Raw genomic sequence first — 24,544 nt, forward strand, 5'->3', positions numbered from 1 at the left:
CTTCATATCATTAGATATTGGTATTTCGATTCTGTAATGTAAATTTCTTACATAATTACATATTTTTAAAGCAGAAGTTAATTCAAAAGCAAATGTTCTAGTGTACCTATACAAAAAAGAAATATTAATTTAAGTCATTATTAATTATTGCTACAAATACCATCATTAGTATTGGTGGCTCAATTTTAATTAATTTTGTATTCTTTGGTATAAATTAATATGTAAGTACGCATAAAAAACATGCAATTTCATATAAAGCAGACATATGAAGCGCATTCAAGCATTTGTTAAAAAATGTCTTAATATACTAATATTTAAAGTACAATAATTAATGAAATTTTTATAGTTTTGAAAAGACAATGCAACTATAATAATACTTTTCCATATTAGAAATGAACACAATTATATGTATGAAATATGATAAAACATTTTGAACTATGCGTAATACTCAATTGTTTTGTGTCTGTGTGGTATTAAAATAATGCATAGTTGACAGAATAAAAAAGTTCACTGAACATTGTATCATAAGGCACCTAATATCTTGCATTTACAATGGAATATTAATAATTCCATGGTATCGTGATAGGAGAGGAATATGTTCATTATAAGATATTTGTGAATCATGATATCTATAATCATGTAATTGGTAATAATAATTACATTTTATCATATTAACCACTCCACTCTCGTTAGGCATTATTACACTGTTACGGAGAATTGTCAGTACTGAAAATCAAATTTCATGCTGCAAATTAAAATCTTAATACAGGCAAGGATAAAAATATTGTCGTACACGAGCTCGTGAAATATCGGCAATTTATTAGGATCAAAAGAACTTTAGCATATCCAAATTTTAAAATCTTTGAAGAATTCATTAAGTCACGATTGCCGTCGAGAGTGTAATTGAATATTATGTACAAATGATTATTTCTTATTGTAATACATTACATAGTTTTGCTTGATTCTCTGTATATACGTCAGTCTTGGATTGCTTTTGCCAAAAACATTTCATTGCCTCTGTGTATAGAGAGCTATCATGAATTTATGTGGGAAAAGGATGCAAAAATACAGTTACATAACTAAATTCTTCTTGCAAAAGCACTGTCGGTGATGAAGAATTATTTTTGTAATTAGTGAGATACCTAGAAAATGATTAACTCAGACCATCGTTCTGTATGTTTAATTTACTGATTTAAAATCTGCATTTATTATTTGACATATTAGCATCGCGTGAATCAAAGTCATGAGTCAAGTGTACATATATGATATTATTAGTCATCAACTATGTAAAAAATAAAAAAGGCACATATAGAAAGATTTGGTTTCTAAACCTTACTCACCGGTTATCTATCATTTGCTTAAAATGTTACCAATGTGGGTTTACCCTTTTTCCACACATGTGCTCTCTACACATGTACTCATCAATTACCCAGGTCTATTGTGATTTCATGTGATGACAAAGAAGTTGTAAAACGCTATATCTACTTAAAAAATGTTTGCCTGTTTGATTTTGCATTTCAACATTTAAGACTGCATATACATTAAATAGAAATGAATTCAAATTAATATAGAGGTTTTGTGTTCCCTTTTCACCTTATATATCATTTGCCTTCTATGCTTTTTTCATTGTCTTCCATTTCAGTCTCTTAAACCACTACTTTCTCTTTATACCATACATTCCTCATTATTTGAGACAATGGTATCGTTGACAATAATAGTAATAATAATTATAATATAATAATAATATTAATAATAATAATACAATAATAATTCTGAGAGTAATTCTCAATAACAATAATACAAATAATAGCAATAATAATATTAATAATACACGTTAAAAACGTATGTACAATTTACCGACCCAGTTTTAAGTATTCGCAAGATTTCTCTACAAGTACTACAGACAAAGTGGAATAAGTTGTTTTTAAATAATTACTTTTTACAAAATTACATTATAAAGTGGCAGATTGAAAAATCTGAGCGAGTTATCTATTTATTTAACTAACTATCTATCTATCGATCTATCTCTCTATCTATCCACATGTACAGCTGCTAGAATTAGGTAAACGCGATGGCTTTATTACAGCTAGACTACTGGAAAGTATACATGTTTTTATATTATGAATAGTTATTGCCATTGCAGAACAAAACTTTGGAGAAAAATGTAAAATTGCATAATCCAGTTAGTCTGTTTTAATTTATATATAAATGAAATTAAGGCTGCACGATTTTTTTGTACAAATAATTTAGCAACAATTTGTATGATTTTAGATATGCATTACCGAAAAAACAATGTTGCATTCTTAATGTCAAATATAGTTCATATATTATTCACATTAACCACAAAAATCACCAAAATGAATGTATAGTCCTTTTAAAATTTTTCAAAACGAACAATTAGCTTGATGTTCACCATTAACTTCACTTGTTTAACATACTTTATTAAAGGAGGGTCACGAGCCTAAAATGCTGCGGACTGCTTGGTCAAGCACTGTGTCCTTTGATTCACTGGACTGTGATGCACTGTTACCACTACTGCCAGGTAATGTGTTTGTAGGACGTTTTTTAAGATTAAGAATGCTATCAATAGCAGATTGTACCTGTGCGGTAATATCATCGTGTTCATTACCATTCCCACTTTCATTAGTTATATGGAGAGAGCCTGGACATTGTGTTTGAGAGTGTAAAGCCAGCCCATCTAAGCTGTCACTGTCTTCTAGTAGATCCCGTTCAAGGTCTGTAGCGCTACTCCAACGTCTCTCAAAAACAGTTGTATTATCTTGTTCACAACTGTCTTTTACAACTGTGTTTTGAATTCCAGAAACACTCGCACTTGATACATTCGCACGACATTCACCGTTCGCTCGTGTTCTTTCAGCTTTCGACGATTTTGTTACAGCCACAGCACATGCACTATTACTACTACTATTATTACTATTTTTACATTTGAACGAGTCTGTGGTAGATGGATATACACCGAGTTCCTTTTGAATTTCTACCCACTCGTCGTAATCACCACTAGTACAACTTGCTGATTTAATCACTGGTTTACATTCAATTTCGTCACTTGGAAAGTCATCTTCTAATTCACGTTTTACAGAAACGTTAGTTAATGGTGATGATAATTTGTCTTCTTCTGTAAGACCAGGTTCAACCTTTGGCACCAATGGCTTTTCTTCCTTTTTAAATTCTTCTGGAAACCATAATGGAACAATTATTATTGAGAAATGTATTGTATATTTTTCTCTTGGCATATAAAAATATAAAAAAACATACCATTAACTTTAGCCTCTTGTTCTCGTAACCTATTTAATATATTCTGTTCATCAGCAACAAAAGTTCTATCAATCATCATAAGTTCTGATGTCCTCACTTCTCGCTGTAATAATATTCCAATTACAGAATATATTTCACATAATCTAATTTATAAATATTATTGAATACAGAATAAATTTCTATGAAATAAGAAATATACCATGCTCTCCATTAAAAGAAGGTACGTGTATTTGTTCATCATAGAGTTGAATTTTGTTAACAGATGTTTTGCCGTTTCTTCAAATTTTTTATCAGCTTTCGCTAAATACTTCGGACTAGGTAGTTGTTCATTTAAACAATGATACCTTACAAGACGTTTACAAGCATCCCGCTTACTTAAAAATGGTGTATTGACATCAGGATTAATCGCACCGTTTTGATCAATTTTTAACTGTTGCTCTAACCTATAAAAATAATTATACCAACATATTTTTAAGTATAACAAATATATTAAGTTATTATGCGTAAAAACAAGTTAAGATAAGAAAACTAGACTTACAAGTCACTACGATTAATTTGTCTGCAAATTGGGCTAGACGCAGGTCTTTTTACACCTTGTCTAGGACTCACTAAAGGACTTGAATTACTGTTAGGACTGACGATCTGTTTGTTCGAATTGCTATTAGTGTTTACTGGACTTTGAATCCTTTGTGGTCCTTTGCCAATCATTCTAGGTGAGGCTACCTGTCCTGCAGGAGGGCCACTTTGAACTTGTACTTGAATAGGTGAAGATAGTTCTTGTTTAATAGGACTTGATATTTGTATGTTTGGTTTAATATCTAATGGATCAGTTTGACATTGCGTTGATTGCTGCATTCCTGTTGGTTGTGTTTGAACTGGAGCTAATTGTTGTGCGTTGGTCTGCACGGTAGCTACAGAAGTTATTGGTGGTGAGAAAATTTGCATATTGGCAGAGGACGGACTCAATATCTGGTTTCCATGATCTTGATAAGTTTTGTGCTGTTTCGTGTGCGCTTGATGCACATTCTGACTGTTTTGTATACAGTGTTGTCCCTGCACAGTTTGTGGTACCTGCAAGTATCCATATTATCATACAGCTTAGCAACTAATAAATATGTGTATATATATCAAGAATATCACATTAGGATATTTCGTTACTTACAGTAAGATTATTCATATAACTATTCCTTGTGTTACTTTGCACAGTTGTTGGTATGCTTGGATTTAAATTTTGCGATGTTACTACAGTAGTAGATGTGTGTGTTTGAGTTTGTACTGTCGACGTCTGATTTTTAAAAGAATTTTGTGGCGTTATGGTAGATGCTATTGTTGGAACTGCATTTACGTTGAAACTTGCTTCGGAACCCTATTTCGTATCAGTATTAATATCATTATGATTATTAATTACAGTTATAAAAATATTTATAATGTAGATTTTGTATAAAAACTTACACTGCTAACGGAATGTGTCGTAGTGCTAACAACTTTCCCACTTGCTAAAATTTTCGCTTGTTCTTGATATAATTTTGTTAAAACCGATTGATCCGGTTGTGAACCTGATTTTCGAGCTAATATAGCTTGTATTTGAGATTGTATAGTCTTCAACATTTGCTGTTTTTGAGCAGGTAGTTGAATGGTCTGCACTCTTTGAACCATTTGACCATTCGAGGGAACAGATAAGTGACTTCCAGGAGATGGTGGAAGTACAGGACCATTTGTGACAATTTGAGTAGACTCACTCTTAATCAGATTTGTACTTTGAGATACCACAGCATTTGTTTTACTAGGATTATCAACCTTATGAAGGTTTGTTGTATTCGTTGATATCATTGTTGGGCGGGAAACCGTAACAGTTTTTGTTACCTAATATTACAAGTATTTACATTTAGAAACAAATCATTATGTAAGCACGAGTATAAATACATTAATAAAATATGAGAATAAAATTGTTTGACATACTTGGACATTTCCAGTGTTTTGAGTAGTGACAGCAGTTTTTGTTCTTTTAACAATTTTCGCCTTCTTTGGTTGACTTGTTTGTCCTATATTTCTTATTTGTTGTTGATTTAGATTGTCAATAAATTGACTTGGAAATCCGGAATTTTGGATCTGTATATGTTGCGGCATTTGCGAAGGCGCAGCTTGTACTACAATATTTTGTATATTATTTTGAATAGTAGGAGCTCCACCAGAACTATTTACAATTATTTGACTCGTCGGTGTATTGATTTGTACACCTTGTAAATTCGGACCGTTCGCATCTGGTTCACCAATTACTATTTTTTGAGTTTGGTTTTGATTTTGCACCTGGCTGGTCGCGTTTAATTGCCCAGCCAAAAATTGTTGCAACAGTTGTTGACTTATAACTTGCATCTGTCCATTTGCATTTGCAATTAATAGTTGGTCATTAGGATTCAAATTGCTCAACGCATTCAAAATTTCGGGTGTAATTTTTGGCGCATTGTTCAATATATTGTTTGCCGCTGAATTAAGCATTGTTGTACTCTGAGTTTCTACTTTTTGAGATTCATTCTGTTGGATAGTATTAGAAGAAGCAGGAGCGTTTGTTATAACAATATTTTGATGTTGACTATTTTGCTGTGTATTTAGTCCTTGCTGCTGCTGCATAGTATTAGCTGCATTTTGACTGTCAAAATGTTGTGCATTAACAGAAGAAAACGTATTAGCTTGTGCAACAACTTTCTGTTGTTGCACGTTCACATTCTGTTGTACACTTGCATTGTGCAAAATAGCAGATGTATTTTGTTGTTGCATACTGGTGATAACATTTTGTTGCGCTTGAGCTATATCACTAATTCCAGATTGCAGATTTTGCTCAATATTTTGTACATTACCGGCTGCATTTTGCTGAAGCACGTTAATTGTATTTTGTTGTATACTAGAATGTTGTAAAACATTCATGGTATCATGTTGCATAGCATTACAGGAGCTTTGTTGCTGCAACATATTTACAGAATTATGTTGAACATTTGATCCAGATGTTTGAAGATTTTGTTCAAAAACGTGTTGAACGTTTTGCGTTTGCACAGTCTGCGCTGTTATCTGCTGATGTTGATTATGCTGAAACATTGGTGTTTCTTGTTGCAATGTGATATTATCCTGTTGGTTCCCTTGCTGAAGATTCTGATTATTTTTTGCAATGGTGTGTTCATTTTGTACAATTAAACTATTTGGCAATGACTTTTGAACATGCGCACTACTTTGTGATATTTTATTTAGATTTTGTCGCACGTTAGTAGTTACGCAAGCATTCGTGAGCCGCACTTGACTAGATTTTTGTGTAGAAACATTGGAATTTTGTTGATTAGTATTTGCTTGGTTCGGATTAGTCAATCGAGAACTTTGCACACTGAATGTGGTACACTGCGATTTCGGTACTAGAACATCAGAAGTCGTCAACACATTACTGTTGGATTGTACAAGGCTAGAGTTAGGTGACGGAGTCGTTTTTGACGCTGGTATAAGATTTTGTACAGTAATGTTTTTTGATGGTTGCATATCCAATGCTTGCAAAGATCCAAGATTACTTTGCACACAAACGTTTAACACAGGATTGGATTCTTGAGGAACATTTACACTTTTTTGCTGATTACTTGGTTTTGAACATACTTGCACATGTTGTGGACTAGTAGCACAAGTAACACTTTGAGGGCCTGTAGGACTTACAGTAGTAGTAACTGTTGTAACACTGGATGAAAGAGGAGACTTAACAAATTTCTGTCTCTGTAATACAGTACTTTGCGTAGTCTGCGTTGTAGTTTGTGCCTGTCCAAGAAGCTGCGAAATAATAGGCGTATTTTGACCTCCTCCTTGCGTTAATGATCGTATTAATGCTTGAGCGGTCGCCTGATCCATTTCCGATTGATTTGGTTCCGGAGTTCGATGTAAAACAACTCTTCCATCTTCCCCAAGAGCGAATCGTAATTGACCCTGTATTGTGCTCTGTACAGGCATCTGAAGTTGGGCAACAAGTTGACTATTAAGTGTCTGAGACACAGAAGTTTGTGTATTCGTTGTATTTGGTACAGGTACTTGTATCAGATTCTGAGCAGAACTAGTAGGTATAGTCACTTGAGATGGGAGTTGTCCTAGATTTTGTCCTGAACTAGAGTCAACTTGACCTTGACAAGAAACTTCAGCTTCCGTTGTAAGATCACTATCAAAAATATCATCATCATCTCCTATCCCAGATATTTTCATTATACTAGCAAGATCTAATTTCGGTGGTTCATCATCCTTTCGTTTCGTTTTCTTTTTCTTCTTTGCTTTCTTTTTGGGTGGTGGTAACAAACTCTGTTCAACAACAGTTTGTGTACACGTAGTACTGCCGGTATTAGTACCTGATCCAACTTGCGAAATCTGTGGTTGAGGACTTTGTACCATTGCATTTTGAATCACTATAGAGTTGCCAGTTCCAGAATTCGCAGCTGCATAAGAAAAATGATTTCAGAATTTGGATTAGCACACACGGGATAATATATTGAAATAAATTACTAATTATAAAACTTACAAGGTGCAGGACTTGACGGAGTATGTCTAATTACTGGAGAAGCAGCTGGAGGAAATCCATTAGGCACAGCGAAAAATGTAGGAGTAATACCTTGTAATTGCATTCCTTGTGCCGTGACAACCCTTACTAACTGCTGCTGTGTTAACTGTAAAAGAATAGGACTTGTATAACGTATATTTTACAAGATAACATTTTTTCCCTAATTTTCCTTATCGAACTTTTTTTTATCATTGTATATGATTTACTTTTAATAATTTATTCGAAGAATTAAATAAATCAAGAAGAACCATGAAATGCATACAAAATCTTAGGATGATCGAAACCATGTAAAAAGATGACTGATGACTTTAAGTAACATTTGAAGTGATATATAAAGAAACTTCTATGTAAGTATTAAGTAAGCAATGATAGAATATGATGAAATTGTTTGGCTGCATGGATGAAACCATCACCTGTGCAGTATGTGTTTGTTGCTGGGCACTTGCTGGCGTTCTTAGTATAAGTTGAACACCACCTGGTTGCTGCTGTACAATAACGGGCCCGGTTGACGGCAAAACCTATGTATGAAATGTGATAAACATATGAAGCACAAAGCAGATATTTGTGACACTAAAAATGCAAATAAGCCGTTATAATAGAAATCAAGCATATTAAAAATATTTTATATTGGTAAGTGCTAGAACAGGCACAACATGAACACTTTTAAATGATCTCATAATGAACAAGCATGCAAATGATGGAAACCTTAAACATATGCGTAAAATTACATACCTGATTTAAAAGGAGGCCTTGTGCTGTAGGTATCATTGTAGCTGCTGTGGGATTTGGTTGAGGTCCAGCAAGAACTAACTGTGGCTGGGTTTGTTGAGTGACCTTATAATTGTTAAATAATTGAATTACAACTAAATTTTTGAAATATTATACTTAAAATAGTTATAGTTTAATAAAATATGTTACTTGATTCGTAATAGTAGTGGTAACACGTTGTTGTTTTTGTTGCGATCCAGCTGTTTGTTGATTAGGAGGTTTTGGTAAAATTTGTGGAGGTTGCTTAGCAGGCTTAGTTGTTGCTATCTGAATTTGTTGATTTCCAAAGAGATGTGTTCTAGTTACAAGCTGTGTTGGTGTTGATTGATACCCCTGTGGTGTACCATGAATTATTTGCAATACTTGCATACCTTGTTGCAGTATGGGTGTATTAGATCTAACCTGAATTAAAAAACAATATTATGAAATCTGTAAGCGCTATTAAAAGTATATAAAATTTATATATGGCATATAAAATGATTTCTTACCACAGGTGGACCAGGACTACCGCCAGGTGCCGGACTTCTGTTGTTTAGAGAGTTATTTCCACTTAATAGATGAGGACTTTTTGCAGGAGGATACGGACTAAGTACAGGACTTTGAATTTGGCTAACACTCATTGGACTCTGCATTGGACTTTGCATTTGTATATTAAAATTATTGTTTGACGTTGATGTCCCAACAGGACTCGGGCTATTCCGGTTCGATTGTATCGAATTCGAAGCTGGACTTCTAAGTAATAGCCTGTTAGGACTAGGGCTTGGTGTCGGTGGTGCGATATTAGACGCCGGACTTTTCAATGGTATCGAAAATGGACTACTTGGAGAACTAATATTTTGACTTTGAATGTTTTGCATAGATTTTACAGTATTTATTGTACTGACCACATTTGATGGCTGAGACGAACCCGTTAATGTTACTGACGAACTTAAGCCAGGGTTAATTCCCTGTGAATACTGTCGCTGAGGTTGAAATCCAGTTGATTGAGAGGAACTTAAGGAAGATGTATGACTCAGTGACATATTCGGCTCGTTTGATGCAGATATATGCTGTACATTAGACGTTGATACATTAGATATATTTGAGTGCATTGTACCAAGATGTGGAATATTAGTAGTGAGATTCGCATTTGAAGCGTGATTCACATTTGCTGCGGTTGAATGATTTGGTTCGTTGGAAGTGCTTGTAAATATACTGGAACTTGTTAAAGTACCAGCATTTGATATTTGTGAAATAGTAGAAACGTTTGAATTTGGATGTTGAGATATGGCAGAACTTGGTACATGTGCAATATTCGATCCAACAATGTGTGGTGCAATACTTTGTATACTCTGTATGGTTTGGAATGGAAATTGCGTACTGTTAGAATTCAGACTAGTTTGAGTCAATCCAGTTGTTAAAGCATTAACAGGTCGATTCAGACCTTGATTTACACCAGAATTTATACTGGTAGTCGTCAGATTTGCATTTATGTTTGGATTAATAGCAGTTAAACCAGACACACCAGAACTTGGAGAGGTGAAGTTTGTGCTTAAACTGGTAAGATTCTGGTTTACGTTTGAGTTTAAACTTGTCAAGTTTGGATTTACATTAGTAATTCCAGTGTTAACATTCGATAATCCAGAGTTTAAACTCGTTGAATTTAACGTATTAAGTCTATTAATTCCAGTATTTATATTATTTAAATCCTGTCCCAAACCAGATAAACCATTACTAATACTGTTTGAACCAATATTCGAAGTTAAATTGGAGTTTATAGCATTCAAGTGATTCAGGCTAGGATTTATTGTAGGTAGTCCTGTATTTATGCTTGGCAGGCCCAAATTGAGCAGAGGATTTGACGTTGTGATAACATTAGATGTGAGGGATGTAAGACTGGTATTTAGAAGTGATAGTGGCAATCCCATATTAAGGCCCACCCCAAAAGTGGGGGTGGCCGGGGGTAGGCCCATACCAGTCCCCGAGGGATTTATGGTACCCTGATTTAAATGATTTAGTTGGTTTACATATACTATGTGATTTCCAGTCGTGGATCCATTTCCTTGGTCTTGTGGCTGCAATACAAACATTTATAATAAAATTAATCACTTAATTTCTTTCACAATAAATAACTCATATGAAATTCCTTCTTTATGATTTTGAATAAAAATGCTTACATTATTTGATGTTTGTTGCAAAGCAAATGTCAGAGATTGACCACTCGAGTTCTGGGCCTGTAATTGTTGCAACTGTTGCAACTAGAAGTCAAAATAGAATTTATAATATAACACAGTAATAACAACATATACACTGTCTTTATATTTAAGAAGAACATACTTGTTGATGCGTTAAAACAGCAACAGGATTGTTACGCCGAGCAGTCGGGGAAGTTGTAGAGGATACTGAGTCCCCGAGAAGAGGGCGTGACTGAGGCTGCTGCATGCCCACGCAGCCCCTCTTTACTCTGGGCAGCGTCTAGCCACCTTTTCAGTTTATCTAGGCTTACTTCTAAGTACTCCTATATACATTTGTAATACACATTGAAAATTACCAACTGAAATAAAAGATGTAATAGATATAAATAAATTTTAATACATGAAAATGTAAAGTATACAGATATAAAAACATTAATCAAAATTGTCTCGAATTTTTTTGCGAATATAAAACCTTAATTCTTAATTAGGATAACTTTTTACTTTTATTAATATTTACTGACATTGGAATACATCAAAGATACTTACCAATGGTTGCTAAGCTCAGTGACAGAGAAAGATTAGATTTGCGCTACGGCGCCACTCAACGCGTCTGCGACCTACGTCTCCTATTCCTGTCATCCATATAACTTCGTATTTCACACGTTATTTAGGCAGCACTTTCTTATCACTTTAAAATCTGTGTGTTTATATATGTTGTTGATGTTTATGTTTAATATCATGCTGTAGTGCTAACCATAATTGGATATTAATTTCTTTTGCATAATAGGTAGTTCTTTTTCGAACTACATTATCCATTAAAGAATAACTGCACAATTGCATTTTGAAAGTAGTCTGACTTATCTTTAAAGAACATTTGTTGCAGGATCACATCCATGTATAAACACAGTTGAACTACATTTTTCCATGACATTACATTTGAAATTATGCATATAAAACAATTTTGGATGCCACTTTCTATATATATGTCCTTTGTATTATCCCAACTCTAAGTAATATTCGGCAGACATTATTTAGCAGTTTATAAACATTCAGGACATTAATATCAAGACATTTTGCGAGCAAACCATTAATTATGATTTAGAGTTCGTTCACATTCCAGTTTTGTTTAAAAGTGTCACATACACTAAACACTTATGGCTTCTTAGGATCAGCACTCAATTTGTGTTCTGCAACATGTAAACAATATTCAATTACTCATTAATAATACATGAATACATGGCAAAAATGTCATTCAAACTATAATATATCCTTTTAATTTACAGGAAATCATTAATTATAGACTTAATAAAGCTTTTAATGTCAAATAATGTGGATGTTATTATTAAGAAATTGTGTTATATGTTATGGACTAGAAATCAACACACTGTTGTACTACACTCACACTTATAGGTACAAATAATCATTTTATAGCGGGAAAAAAGTTCTGAATAAAAATTCGACAGCTGGAAACACTTTTTGAGGTTATAACTTGCATGCTTGTGTGCAAGCATACGTGCCACACAAGCCACTTACACGCATACAAGAATCGCATACATCTCACTCTCACTTATGGGTACCAGCGGCGCGCGGATGCACACAACAAAAGCCCAACTGACAAGGCGTAAACAAAAGAAAAAGCAACCATCTGTAAAAAAATTTTCGGTTCGTATAGCTCAGAAACTCAAAGAAGGTATCCTGGATGCGTGTATTTCATATTGACGCGGAAAAATGAGAGTAGCGTCGTGATGAAAAATTGTCAATATTACCTCCGCGAACGCGGTTTTGCCACCCGTGTTTTCTTCTTACAATTTTTCGTTTTTTCACACTTCTTTCGGCATGATTTCAGTTCTGTACACAACCTTTTATTCCTTCGCGAACAAAAACAACATATATGAACAACACGAGAGGAAAAATTCTACTTAAAATAATAAACTTTTCTGGCACACGACAGTTCCATGTACGCGTTACACTATTCGGTGGCAACGGCCATCATGTATTTGTCAAGGCTGCCATTAGCACAAGTCTATAAAATCCCAGTGCTTTTACCATTGGCGACACCTTGGTTATGGCACTGTAACTTTTTGCAGCACCCATTTAGCAAACTCTTCATCCTGATTGGTCAATGCTTTACTTATAACCAATCAGTACACAGTAACTATTAGTAATCTTAATATGCTAGCATTCGAAGAGTTTAAGAGAAACGTGTGTTTGTATAAAATTTTTATTCAATTATCCCACTGATATCGAATGCAATTCCACGATACATATGTTTTAATGTCATTTTATTTCGATTCATAATTTTATATATTGCTGTTTCCAAAATATTTTCTAAATATCAAAATTATACATTCCAATGTTTATTGCTGTCGCGTATATTTGAATGAACGGTAATGACGCTATATGTATGTACACGTACAATACTTCGATTATATAGAAATTATACACATACGCTTAACATATTAAATATATAATTACAATTAAATAAATTTTATCATATACAGAATAAGCACATGTATCTTTTATTTTAAATAACAAAATGACGGAAACAACATAATTCTATAATACTTAAAACAATACTTTTACTCAATATATGCAGGAATACCTTATATAAAAACATTTTAACATAGTACTTGTCTTACAAATAAAAACTGCAACTTTATTACCACGGTTATTTATAAACCATACTCTGAATCGAATGATCCAACTACATATGCTACAACTGTTGCATGATCTAATTTTCCAGGAATCATGGAAACCTTGTCCAATGTTTTTATTCGCAGAGTTCTTTGTTCTTGTTTGGAAAGTTGAACTAATTGACCGTCTTTACTTTGTGCATAATATAAATCGGTATCTTCCAATATTCGTCTTTTGGCAGCAGTTATACGCACCTTATTATAAAAAAAATTAAACTCATGTTAATATCTAACATCAGTATTTTATTATATTTGGTATCATTTAATTTCATATATTTAAGTGTATAAACTTGAGATATTACATGCACACTATTAGTAGATTTTAATTAAATTTGAGAAAACTTACAGCAAAGTCCAAAAGTAGTTCGCAAAGATGTTTGGCACTGTTACATGGTGGACCTTCACCAGATACACCTCTTCGTAACAAATCTTCCATCCTAAGTAGAGTTAGCTCATGCCTTTGATAAGCCTCGACTACAGGCAAATTAGATTTATTCCTATTACTATTGCCGGATTCTGTATGTCTTAAGGTCTCTACGGATTTTCGACGAGTTTTCGATCTTCCTTCAGCATGATTTTTCACGGTTGAATCAGGTATACTATTATGGCATGGTAAGATAGCAAATTTTCCAACTACAGGATCAAAATTGTCTGAAATTCCGTCACTGGTTAAAAATACGACATCTCCGTTTTCAACTTCTGTCATTGCAAGTGTTAAATTATTTAATTCAGGATTGCATCCATCTACAGGGCCTAAAGCTCCAAGCGCATCGCGCATGTCACGCATACAATGAATATCGTGAGATCCTCTGGTTATTTCTCGTACTCCAGTTTTCCTGTTAATATTATCATGTTACTTTTATAGAAAAACTGTAATTGGTGTTAACAAATTGTTTTGGTACCTTGAATATACATAAGCTAAACTGTCTCCAACATTACAGGTACAAGCCACATATTTCTTCTGATTCGTATTAGACTCAGAATTCGGCAGTGGAAGAACTGCACATACAGTTAATGTTGTGAGCATTCCTTGCTCTTGTAAAATTAACGAATGTGCAGCATGGAATGAACGAAGTAAGGCTATAAATACATCTTTCGTTGTTGTTATTTCATTATTAACTGAAGGACAGAAGAGTGCTTTATTCAAGTATTCCATACTTCCATGTACAGCAGATCTAGCAGCAATACTTGCTTTGGCACCTATTAAATTTATGTCTCTATATACGTGATGTTGTTCGTGATTGCAATGTATAAAGAGATATGTTTTTCAAATTAAACATACCCCAATTAACACCATCTGCAAGTGCTAAAATAGCTGAGTTCGATCTTACTACAATACCAAAACAGTCTGCAATAGGTTCTCCATTATTTGTATCATTTATAGGATTTTTTTCATATAATGTAGTAGCAATTCCATATGCTGTCTCTTGAGGATTAAACCAATCGGAAATACCAGCAATTGTAGGAGTTGTGGTTGTGGATGCTGTAAGAAATAGTTTTATTATTTCTATATTGTTTATCCACAATCAAATAATTTTAACACTTACTGTTTCTATATTGTTCACCTTGATCTAACATATCAATGTAATCTATATCAATATCATTAATACTTAAATGTTTCTGTTGTACATTAACTGCTATGAGCCCATTATCAGGACCAGTGTGGGCAGCAAATACTTCCTTATCTTCTTGAAAGCTTCCAAGTTGTCTAATCGGCAGTTCTTCTGGATTTCTACCATGCACAATTGCTGGTCCTTCCTCCTTTGTTTCTAGACTAAAAATATAGTTTAAATGGTACACTTGTGTATAAAATTTTTTTGAAAATTTTTTATAAACATATTACCCATCTAAATATCTGGTAATAAAGCAACCACTTGCAAAATCTTGTGTCATTGATCTGGGGCTACGCAAGGTATGTTCTCCTTGACCTATATTTTCTACAGCTCCTGCCAAATTACTGATTGACAACTGCCGCATAAAGCCAGCGACCTTTTTTCTTAAGCTTGGCATTCTTTGTACGAAATTAAATTCAAATACAGGTAAAAGGTCGATCAATGTCAGTTGTTTTAAAATATGACATTATAGAATGGTTGACACTTATCAATGATTCAAATTGTGACTTTAATTTGGAAAATGCATTCTTCTTTAAACCTTAATAAAGAAAAGAAAGGACATAAATATATTTTACAGCCTCAGTATTGTTTATTTTACATAGTTCCTTTAATTTATTATACTTCTATCACCAATGACTGAATTTAAAGAAAATCATTTGGTTCATGTACAAAATAACAGAAGAGAATATATAATACAAAATTATGTTTATAAAAAAATATCTAACTTTTTGAATTTGAGATTTGCATTTTAAATCAGCTTCTTTGATATCCGATAATCCTTTAATTCTAGGATCAAATGTATGTAATTAGAATTCTGTAATACGAAATAATGGTTATATTTATCAAAATCAACGTGTTTAAATAATTTTTACATAACTTTTATAAACTCACCTACAAAAAATTCTTACAATACAGAGATGACATCGTAATCCACATTGAAAAGCACATCGTTTTCCACTTTACCGCCATATTGATAATATGTTAATAACTGATGAACTCCCGTAATAGTAGAATTAAAACTTCAATCTGTTACCTTAAACGAGGAAGCTCAATTCATTATCGAAAAGTTTCGCTAATATCTTATATAAAAATAATTCAGATGACAAATCTTTCTTGTCGAAACAATGCAAATTTTTAATTTCTTTAACTTTGAGGTACGTGTCACTGATGAAAACTATAATGTATACATATATACAAAACAATACGGTTGGCACTATGTATTATTCTCACAGTTAAATTTCGCTTAACATTTTTGTTTAATTACTAACGTATAACATATGTACAATAGTAGACGTGATTCTACGGTGGACGTATCCTACAGTGTGCATTCAAGTAGTCTTTTGGTCTGTTTAGACATTTGGCAAGTCAATGGTCAATATGGCGTTCTCACCACAGGTGAGAGACTATGATTTTCCGCGGTTGTTTTTAGAGTCCGTGAATCAGTGTTATGTATTTTCAGAAGAATTTATAGAAAAATTTAATCAGCTCCTTAAAGTTCTTGTGATCGAATGATAAACATTAATGTGCTACATCGAAGTTTGCAGTTTTATTATTTTCATTCAATATGTGGTATAAGCAATGTGCTTACAATTAGATGTATAGTGACACAAATATTTATTCCACTTTGTGAAGTTGTCATTATGTAATCGTTAGACAACGAATGTTTATGTAAACTCATACCTTTATAGATTAATTTGAGAAAACGAGAATTCGATAGGTCTTTAATTTTTTCTATCATTAGGTTAAAAATAAAAAACAAGATTTTATATATATTACCTGAAATTCTTGCTTTATTGTGCTTGGTATATTCATACATGTACATAATACATATGTGATTGTAAGTTATTTTCAAAGGATAGTTGTTCACTTCAAGTAATGAGTATATGAGCTGTCATTCAAATTAGAACATTTGGATTCATAACATATGTGTGTCTGATATAGAGAAGCCATTGCATCAACTTTAATGGTATCAATTTGTTGTGACAGATCCATTGAGATAAACGTAAAATAATGAAATGCTAGACAAGTGGGAGCGGTTAAATATTTAGGAAGGCAATCAAAGAAAAACAAGAAGACTTGCATGAGAACAAAAATAGAAAATGTTTGAGTCTCCTAGAAGTCTGTGTGAGGTTTGCATTGATTTTATTTGTGACAATATTTTAGATGTATGTGTAGTAAGCACAAATTCAGCGGAGTCACCTTCTTGCAGTAAGTACCATCAACTATCTCTTCTTTTAATAAATTATTACATAAAGCAATTATTTAAAATTTGTTATTAAATCATTGTTATTCATTATTAGACCAGCAAACCGAGCCCTCTGTGAATAATAGTGATACAGATACTGTGACTAATAGCGCATCGCTGCCAAAAACATCTAATGATGCATCATCAAGCTCAGCAACAAGACTTAGTTTTAAGCGACCAGATATTTTTATACCTGCTGAAATTTCAGAATTACTATTATCCACCCTCTGTGAAAGAAAAAAAATATCTGATGAGACCATAACACTCTTTGATTCAAAAACCACTAGATTAAGGTAAATTACATCTAGTCTTATTAATTACAAAAAATATTTATCACGAAAGAGAATGTAAATAAAATATTAATTGTTTTAATTAATTTTTCTAGATATGTGCAGATAAAAGATGCAACTGTATTATCAACTAAAGGCTTCAAAGTTTTAAAACAACATAAAGTTCAAGAATTAGTAGTAGATGGATTATTGATAACAATTAATGATCTTGTAAACTGTTTAAGTGACTGGAGTTTACAAAATCTTAGGTCATTGAGTGTAGCAAGAGGAATGTTTTTGGAATGTTCACGGTATTTATTGTACATTTATGTTTGAAACAATATTAACAAGGGAACATAGTGAAGTAACATCTGTTTATTTTGTTGCAACTGTAGTACAAAGTATTCTGATAACTTTTCGTATAATACAAAAACAAAAATTTCAACGTATTCATATTCTATACTTACATATAAACAAATATATGTTTATTCCTTTTTTAACTTTGTTTAAGATATTATTCTACAAGATGTTTCATAAAAAATGGATCAAAATTGACAGATGTCATTTTAGTATATTTTCTTGTAAATGAAATATTTTCTTTGTGTATAATAATATTGATGGTATGCATATACATATAATATTGCAGGTATGGTCTGCTAGTAACACTAAATAAATTAAAAGCATTGACTTCATTAAATGTATCTGGAACAAATTTTAATCAACATGGTTTGGAAATAGTGGTTGATGACCTTCCCCTTTTAGAACATATAAATATCTCTTGTACAAACGTTGATGATATAACACCATTAAAAAAATGTAAAAATCGGTTGAAAACTCTTTACATGTATAACTTGATGAACATAGATAAAAGTGCAAATTTAGTCTCAGTATTATTGGAATTAAATGAATTAAGGCATTTAGACATTTCGGATGAAAAGGAAGTGTTTAATTCAGCTAACCCTGTGTTTAATGCCTGCTTTAGAAAACCAGAACTAACACGTTTCTTAAAAGCTGTAGACTGTATGCCATATTTAATTAGTTTAGATTTATCCGGTAGGTATTACATGATTTTGTTCAATTTATTCTCTTTGTTTTGAAGAAATATAAATTTTTGCTTTATATTTTCTATAGGTAAAGCAGATATAGATCTAATATACTTGAAAAAATTTATCAATGCTCATCCACATTTAAGGTTTTTGGGACTTGTTGCTACACTTGCTTGCTACGAGGATAGTTTAACAAATTCTACAAATAAGGATTACAGACCTGAACTTGTTGTAAGAAATAATATTATCATTAGTATTATAGATTGATATTCGTAAATAATTTCTGATTAATATATTGTGTTTATATATTGCATAAATATTGTTATTTTTAATAATATGTAATATCTTTTATTGTAGGTTAGTGGTACAGCATCGGAAGCTCAGATTTTGGAAGCTCTTAGAAGGTATACATGTAGGCCACTTTACCTTCAGAAATGTTTACTTAATTTATTCCGTTTAACACATAACTTTCTCGAACCACGAGTTGATGTCATAAAGTTGGTGTTAAATGGTATGAGAGAAAATCCACACGAAGGTCGCGTACAACTACCTTGTACGGCATGTCTTTATAATCTTTCCAAAGGTGAATTTGGTATTATGATTCACCCATCTATACTTAAGGAAGTTGTTGAATTAACAATGGTAGCGATGGAATGTTATCCAACCAATTATCGACTGTGCATGAACACGCTACTAATATTATGTAGCGATAGAATTCTACAAGATGTTGCTTTTGATAAATACAGGTGCGGATTTGATAATAATTTCTAATTACATGTTTAAATTCCAATAAAAAATATAATAAATATAAGACAAGGTTAATTGTAAGTGACTGTACCTTAAGTCACTTTTTTAACAATATGAATTGTTATGAATATGAATATTGGAATTTTGATGTACATTGTACTTGTAGTAACATATCGCAATTTAATTGCTCTTTGTTTTTATAGGTGTGCAAAATTAGTGATGAAGTCCCTGTTAACTTTTAATGAACCATTAATGACTCGCATGTCTGTTGCTATTACCTCAGTTTTAGCATCAAAGATAACGCCGGTAGAAACGTCTATGCTTGCAGCTCAACCGCTATACATGGCTAAATTACTTGGAATAATTAGGTCTAAAGTCGAATCTGAATCAGTAGATATAACGATGAAATTTGCGTTAAGTGCACTATGGAATTTAACTGATGAAAGTGCTACAACATGTTTAATTTTTCTGGCAGAAGGTGGAATGGAGTTGTTCCTTAAAATGCTTGAAAATTTTCAGGGCTTGCCCAGCGTTGATACTAAAGTATTAGGTTTGATAAATAATATAGCAGAGGTTCGTATGTTTATTTGCTACAGAATGAAAATAAAACAAATTAACATGCAACATAATTTTATTGTAGATTAGTTATCTGAGACCCAAGCTGATGGAACATAAATTCATCACTATGCTTCCTATATTGCTGGTCTCCACACACATCGACGTATCTTATTTCGCAGCAGGCATTACTGCACATCTGCTTAGCGATGGTCCAATGTTGTGGTGTTCGAGAAATTTGCAACAAAACAGGGAGCAATTGTTACAGCTTTTAGCTCACACTGTAACTCACTGGCGAACACCTCAAGGAGAAATGGTTGCTTATAGAAGCTTTCAACCATTCTTCCCTCTTTTACGTTGTTCAGACACTCCAGTTCGACTGTGGGCAGTTTGGGCAATACAACATGTAATTACAAAAAATCGTAAGTATTTCTGACGTTTTGACAACTGTTAATTGCTACAGGTGTTTTCGATAATGCAATTTCTTCTATTACACTGAGACAGATTATGACTATTGCCTTACTTTCAAATTCTTATTATTTGTAGCGAAACATTACTGCAGTATGTTAATCAGAGAAGAAGGTGTAGAAATCATAAAAAGCCTGGAAACATCAAATACACATGTACAAAATTTACGGCAATCAATCCTTGAAATGATTGAATTAAATTCAGAATGATGACTATTGCCTTCCAAAACAAAATTTGCGTACCATGGAGTTGGTATACTAGTCAATGTTTATATCTATGCACTCTAATATCCTGTTCTTTAGATAATTGAAATCATTATATGATCATGGAAAATTATCAAAAGTGGATTAAAAAAATGAAGTAACATCCAGAATATTACTATTAGATTCTATAGATTTAAATTGAGGACCTGAATTATTATAATAGTTCTATTTATTATGAAGCGTAATAAATTGTAGCATACATAGATCTTACATTCGCAAGAGAAGGACCAGATAATATTAGATGTAGATACTGGACAATCTTAAAGATATAATCAATTAAGATTACGTATGTATCTATGGATCGTAATATTTTTCTGTTCACAATGGAGATTTAATAAATGTTAATTTGTTGTTATTATGTACACTAACTCTGGAAAATTAACTTGATTTTCATTTACAATATACCATATAGATACAGAACTTGAATTGTTTATATTTTTAAGACTAGTTCGTCTTTAACATTAGTATGATACAATTTTGGATGTACTTAGCTTCTATGTATAATTAATCTGGTTTATTATCTATTTGTGCAAAATTTAAAGTTCAACCTTCATTGACAATACAATATCTATCCAGGGTAGAGTTGGATAACACAGCTTAATTTGCAAATATTATTATTTTATAAAAATCAAAGTAGACAATTGGAATCCTTCTCTTGTTACAAGTATGTTTGAATGTATAGAATAGTTATATTAAAAGAATTTGTTTACTAAACAAAGGACGTGAATAATCATTTAAAGATGTATGTTAAGCTTAGAAAAAATGAATGTTTAACGTTTTATTATCATATGCTATATTTTTTAATTGTTGCATATTACAAAACCATGTGTTAATGAACAAATTAAAGCCATAGACTCCCGCATCTTGAGCCTTCAGCAAACCTATTAGAGACCAAGTTGATACGATTTCCTTGGACATTGTGTTAGTACTTGGACAGACTCCCTTAATGTAATTTTATGCAGGAAAGTTCCATTTCTTATTTGCTTAGTATATAAAGCATAGATCTTCAGAAAATTTGTTTAGGACATCTATGCCTTAAACTATTTAAGCCCCAATGCTACATTCATGTATAATTTCTTTAGATAAGAGCTTTTGTATAATAGGTTTATGTTATTGGTTATGTCTCATATCTTACCGAGTTAAAATTATATGATATTGAATTACAGATACTAGACTACAGCTAGCATGATAGAGTCGAGTAATAAACCTCGCTGTTCCATATGCTGAATGTGATAATTTTTTAATTAATCAGATATAATCGATCTGTCTAAAAATTGAATCATAGCCTGGTAAGGCTATTCAATTCTTGATAATATTCTTGGTAAAATTATACCCTCATAACTAGCAAAGGTTTTATTAGCACTGATGGTTTTACAAGCTATAGCTCCTCGTTTACATTAGCAGCCTTCCTAGAATATTGGATATTTTAATGTTCCAATATAATACATCATACAGTAATAACAGTGCGATTCATGTAATCTGTGGCCAATTAATAAGGTATTTTGGTTTAAATAACCCATTTCTCAGCCGATTTCAAGATTCTTTTCTCAAGTAACAAGAACGTTACAATGCTTATATTTCATTCGTTTTTCCTTCATTCATTAAAATGCTAAGTATGAATAACTACATATAACATTTAGAATAGTAGGTTCAAAGCAGGTGACTCCTTAGATTGGAAAAAATCGAATCGAACATTTTTGTAATTCTTACAATACCACATAGGGAAAAAAATCAATTTTCGATCTTAAAAATCGGAATATCCTTTAAAGCTGCTCAAAATTGGATACACAATGGACAAAAGAAAATACACTAAAGTGATACTATTACAGTTGTTAAATATATTCATATATTTTAAAATAAATTAATAAAGAAATTGAACAATTTAAGTAGTAAGTGCTAAGGTTACAAGAATTTAATAATTTGTTATTGATTACGTCGTTTTGCATTACATAATTATAAACTATAATATAACTAATATTTAAGGATCTAATCTTATAAATTTGGTTATTCTTACTACAATATTTGTAGCATATTTTTGATCAGATATTTGATGATTTCCTCGTTTAGGTATCACGCTAAAATGTTACTATTGTTACTGTTGATTCTTATGGGTGTAATGCTTTTGAAAAAACTATCCCGAAATTAAACTCTTATTAAAATTATACAGGATGGTTAAGTTTCAAATGACATACTAATTAATATGTACACTTCTTGTGTTTCAAATCATTACTACGCAACGAAGATTGCTATCAGTTTAGCAAATAGTGTAGGATTATTTTCTCGAGAAGTATGATAAGAATATTAAAACACTCAAATAAACGTCAACAAAGGCGCAAGTTGTACATTTTGAACCCTATGTGGTGCTCCTTTTTCTGATTTTCAAAATTTTTATTACCGCTTTCATGACATAAAAAATATTTATGTTAATACTGTAAAAAATATGATTAGTCTAGAATTTGATTAATATACTTTGAAAATATAATACGTTTGAATTATTATATAATTATAAGATACATTATTCTGTTATAGTATTTTAAATTCAGGTCTTCAGTTTTTTCTGTTAATACTATTATCTTTAGAATGTTTCATTAATAACTGACAAATTTTTAGAGATTAACCATGCATTTACATGCCTTCAGAAATATAAAAAAATGCAAAGTTTAAATAAAATAAATATAACGATATTCTGATTATATCTGTTAACAAAATATTATTGATTTGTATGAACAAAATTTATCCGTTTAAAAACATGAACTGTTGATCTGAAATGTAAAAAAAAATGTCGATTTAACTATCATTGATTGTTAATAAACGGAAATTACTATTCTGTTTGAATTATTTTTTCTTACCTATTCTTAAGATAATACCAGGTTGTGTGAATTTATAAAGGAAACTACTATTGCAAATATAGAATTTAAGCCAAGAAAATCTTTATTTACCACCCAATCATATTACATTTATATGTTACATTTATATCTTAATTATTCTTTCCTCTTTCTTTTCTTTTTTTTCTAAATGGAACGTAAAAATTGTTCATGAAATTTGTATGATTATCACTCAATTGATGCTGATGCTGCACTGCACCTGCAAAATACTTAGCGACATGGAAGTAACGTCACGAAATGTAGCTCGATCACTAATATGTGGAAACTTGGTTCTCCCCCTAACATCATAGCACAGTGGATTAATGGTTCAAAAACATTTTACACGCATCTTACAAATTAGTAGCAATGTGTTTCAGATAAAATTGAGGATATATAGTTAGTAATAAATAAATGAAAGTTGCACACATTAATATCAACATATATAGTATACATTATAGAAAAATTATAACAAGTTAAAATTTTAGCAACTTTCACTTACTATGCATACAAAATTTACTATATTTATTATAGTAATATGATATTACTCTAAGACATTCGCATTGCAGTTCAATTGCTATCTTTAATATTTAAAATTAACATTAAGAAACGTGCAGCAATTTTCTTATAAAACAAATTGGTCATATATTTCAACAATATCATCTAGATCATTACACCAAAATTTGTATTTCTTTTTCTCATTGTTATATCAGCCTTTATATTATATCAAAATACTTCTAAAATTATTATAGCTATACTACAGATTCCTAAAACCAGTTTTTTAAGACAGTAATATAGTTCTGTATACATTTAGTTTTAACTTAATATATGTTAATCCTAGTACCATTTTCAGTGAGAGCCATTTTTATATGGTTCTAAAGGTTTCTCTAATTCATGTTTATTCTATCACTGTACTGTACTAATGATGCTGAAATAAGTTGTAACTTCTTTATACAACAAAAATGTTTGTAGTTATAGTTGAAAGTTATAAAAATG

At 31.8% G+C, this 24,544-nt stretch overlaps 3 protein-coding genes across 13 annotated transcripts; 1 reads left to right on the forward strand and 2 right to left on the reverse strand.

Annotated features, from left to right (window-relative positions):
• Positions 1–435: 435 nt before the first annotated feature.
• On the reverse strand, positions 436–12,779 carry LOC144473778 (uncharacterized). Of its 6 annotated transcripts, none has more exons than XM_078187973.1 (17): positions 12,555–12,779; positions 11,874–11,975; positions 11,335–11,794; positions 10,931–11,147; positions 10,771–10,851; positions 9,103–10,668; positions 8,765–9,016; positions 8,579–8,680; positions 8,260–8,364; positions 7,808–7,952; positions 5,236–7,724; positions 4,729–5,139; positions 4,439–4,642; positions 3,815–4,347; positions 3,476–3,719; positions 3,277–3,379; positions 439–3,193 (listed from the first exon to the last, which is right to left on the reverse strand). In XM_078187973.1, exons 4-17 carry the CDS (start codon positions 11,033–11,035, stop codon positions 2,454–2,456), a joined length of 7,080 nt encoding a protein of 2,359 aa, XP_078044099.1. In that variant the 5' UTR covers positions 11,036–11,147; positions 11,335–11,794; positions 11,874–11,975; positions 12,555–12,779; the 3' UTR covers positions 439–2,453. The 6 variants fall into 6 exon arrangements, with proteins under 6 accessions (XP_078044101.1, XP_078044099.1, XP_078044098.1 ...); XM_078187972.1 differs by adding an exon at positions 12,322–12,433 and having other exon boundaries at positions 11,335–11,975; XM_078187978.1 differs by having other exon boundaries at positions 446–3,193; positions 9,103–9,663; positions 10,621–10,668; positions 11,335–11,975.
• Positions 12,780–13,291: 512 nt separating this feature from the next.
• LOC144473784 (PP2C-like domain-containing protein CG9801) lies at positions 13,292–16,420 on the reverse strand. 3 transcript variants are annotated; one of them, XM_078187990.1, is made up of 9 exons: positions 16,325–16,419; positions 15,986–16,127; positions 15,820–15,908; positions 15,325–15,632; positions 15,029–15,255; positions 14,764–14,964; positions 14,384–14,681; positions 13,828–14,317; positions 13,292–13,676 (listed from the first exon to the last, which is right to left on the reverse strand). In XM_078187990.1, exons 4-9 carry the CDS (start codon positions 15,489–15,491, stop codon positions 13,461–13,463), a joined length of 1,599 nt encoding a protein of 532 aa, XP_078044116.1. In that variant the 5' UTR covers positions 15,492–15,632; positions 15,820–15,908; positions 15,986–16,127; positions 16,325–16,419; the 3' UTR covers positions 13,292–13,460. The 3 variants fall into 3 exon arrangements, with proteins under 3 accessions (XP_078044116.1, XP_078044115.1, XP_078044117.1); XM_078187989.1 differs by having other exon boundaries at positions 15,986–16,420; XM_078187991.1 differs by lacking the exon at positions 15,820–15,908 and having other exon boundaries at positions 15,986–16,420.
• Positions 16,388–23,508, forward strand: LOC144473781 (protein zyg-11 homolog B). Of its 4 annotated transcripts, none has more exons than XM_078187982.1 (10): positions 16,388–16,489; positions 17,081–17,302; positions 17,395–17,632; positions 17,725–17,919; positions 18,255–18,661; positions 18,740–18,885; positions 19,012–19,400; positions 19,605–19,974; positions 20,042–20,378; positions 20,503–23,508. In XM_078187982.1, the coding sequence occupies exons 2-10, from the start codon at positions 17,194–17,196 to the stop codon at positions 20,631–20,633; spliced, it is 2,322 nt and encodes a 773-aa protein (XP_078044108.1). In that variant the 5' UTR covers positions 16,388–16,489; positions 17,081–17,193; the 3' UTR covers positions 20,634–23,508. The 4 variants fall into 4 exon arrangements, with proteins under 4 accessions (XP_078044108.1, XP_078044109.1, XP_078044111.1 ...); XM_078187983.1 differs by lacking the exon at positions 16,388–16,489 and adding an exon at positions 16,506–16,663; XM_078187985.1 differs by lacking the exon at positions 16,388–16,489 and adding an exon at positions 16,747–16,762.
• The last annotated feature ends 1,036 nt before the right edge of the window (positions 23,509–24,544 follow it).

This window comes from Augochlora pura, chromosome 7, assembly GCF_028453695.1.
Source record: "Augochlora pura isolate Apur16 chromosome 7, APUR_v2.2.1, whole genome shotgun sequence".
NCBI lineage: Eukaryota > Metazoa > Arthropoda > Insecta > Hymenoptera > Halictidae > Augochlora > Augochlora pura.

Excerpts from the sequence above, each read along its gene's own strand:
- LOC144473781 (XM_078187982.1), top strand. The coding sequence starts at position 17,194 with ATGTTTGAGTCTCCTAGAAGTCTGTGTGAGGTTTGCATTGATTTTATT. Across the intron at positions 17,633-17,724 it reads TCAAAAACCACTAGATTAAG|ATATGTGCAGATAAAAGATG; the intron begins GTAAATTACATC and ends TAATTTTTCTAG. Across the intron at positions 18,886-19,011 it reads ATTACAGACCTGAACTTGTT|GTTAGTGGTACAGCATCGGA; the intron begins GTAAGAAATAAT and ends CTTTTATTGTAG.
- LOC144473778 (XM_078187973.1), bottom strand. The coding sequence starts at position 11,035 with ATGCAGCAGCCTCAGTCACGCCCTCTTCTCGGGGACTCAGTATCCTCT. Across the intron at positions 10,669-10,770 it reads TGCAACAAACATCAAATAAT|CCACAAGACCAAGGAAATGG; the intron begins GTAAGCATTTTT and ends TTTGTATTGCAG. Across the intron at positions 5,140-5,235 it reads AAAACACTGGAAATGTCCAA|GTAACAAAAACTGTTACGGT; the intron begins GTATGTCAAACA and ends TTGTAATATTAG.
- LOC144473784 (XM_078187991.1), bottom strand. The coding sequence starts at position 15,491 with ATGCCAAGCTTAAGAAAAAAGGTCGCTGGCTTTATGCGGCAGTTGTCA. Across the intron at positions 14,682-14,763 it reads TGCAGATGGTGTTAATTGGG|GTGCCAAAGCAAGTATTGCT; the intron begins GTATGTTTAATT and ends TAAATTTAATAG. Across the intron at positions 13,677-13,827 it reads AACTACTTTTGGACTTTGCT|GTGCGTATAACTGCTGCCAA; the intron begins GTAAGTTTTCTC and ends TTTTATAATAAG.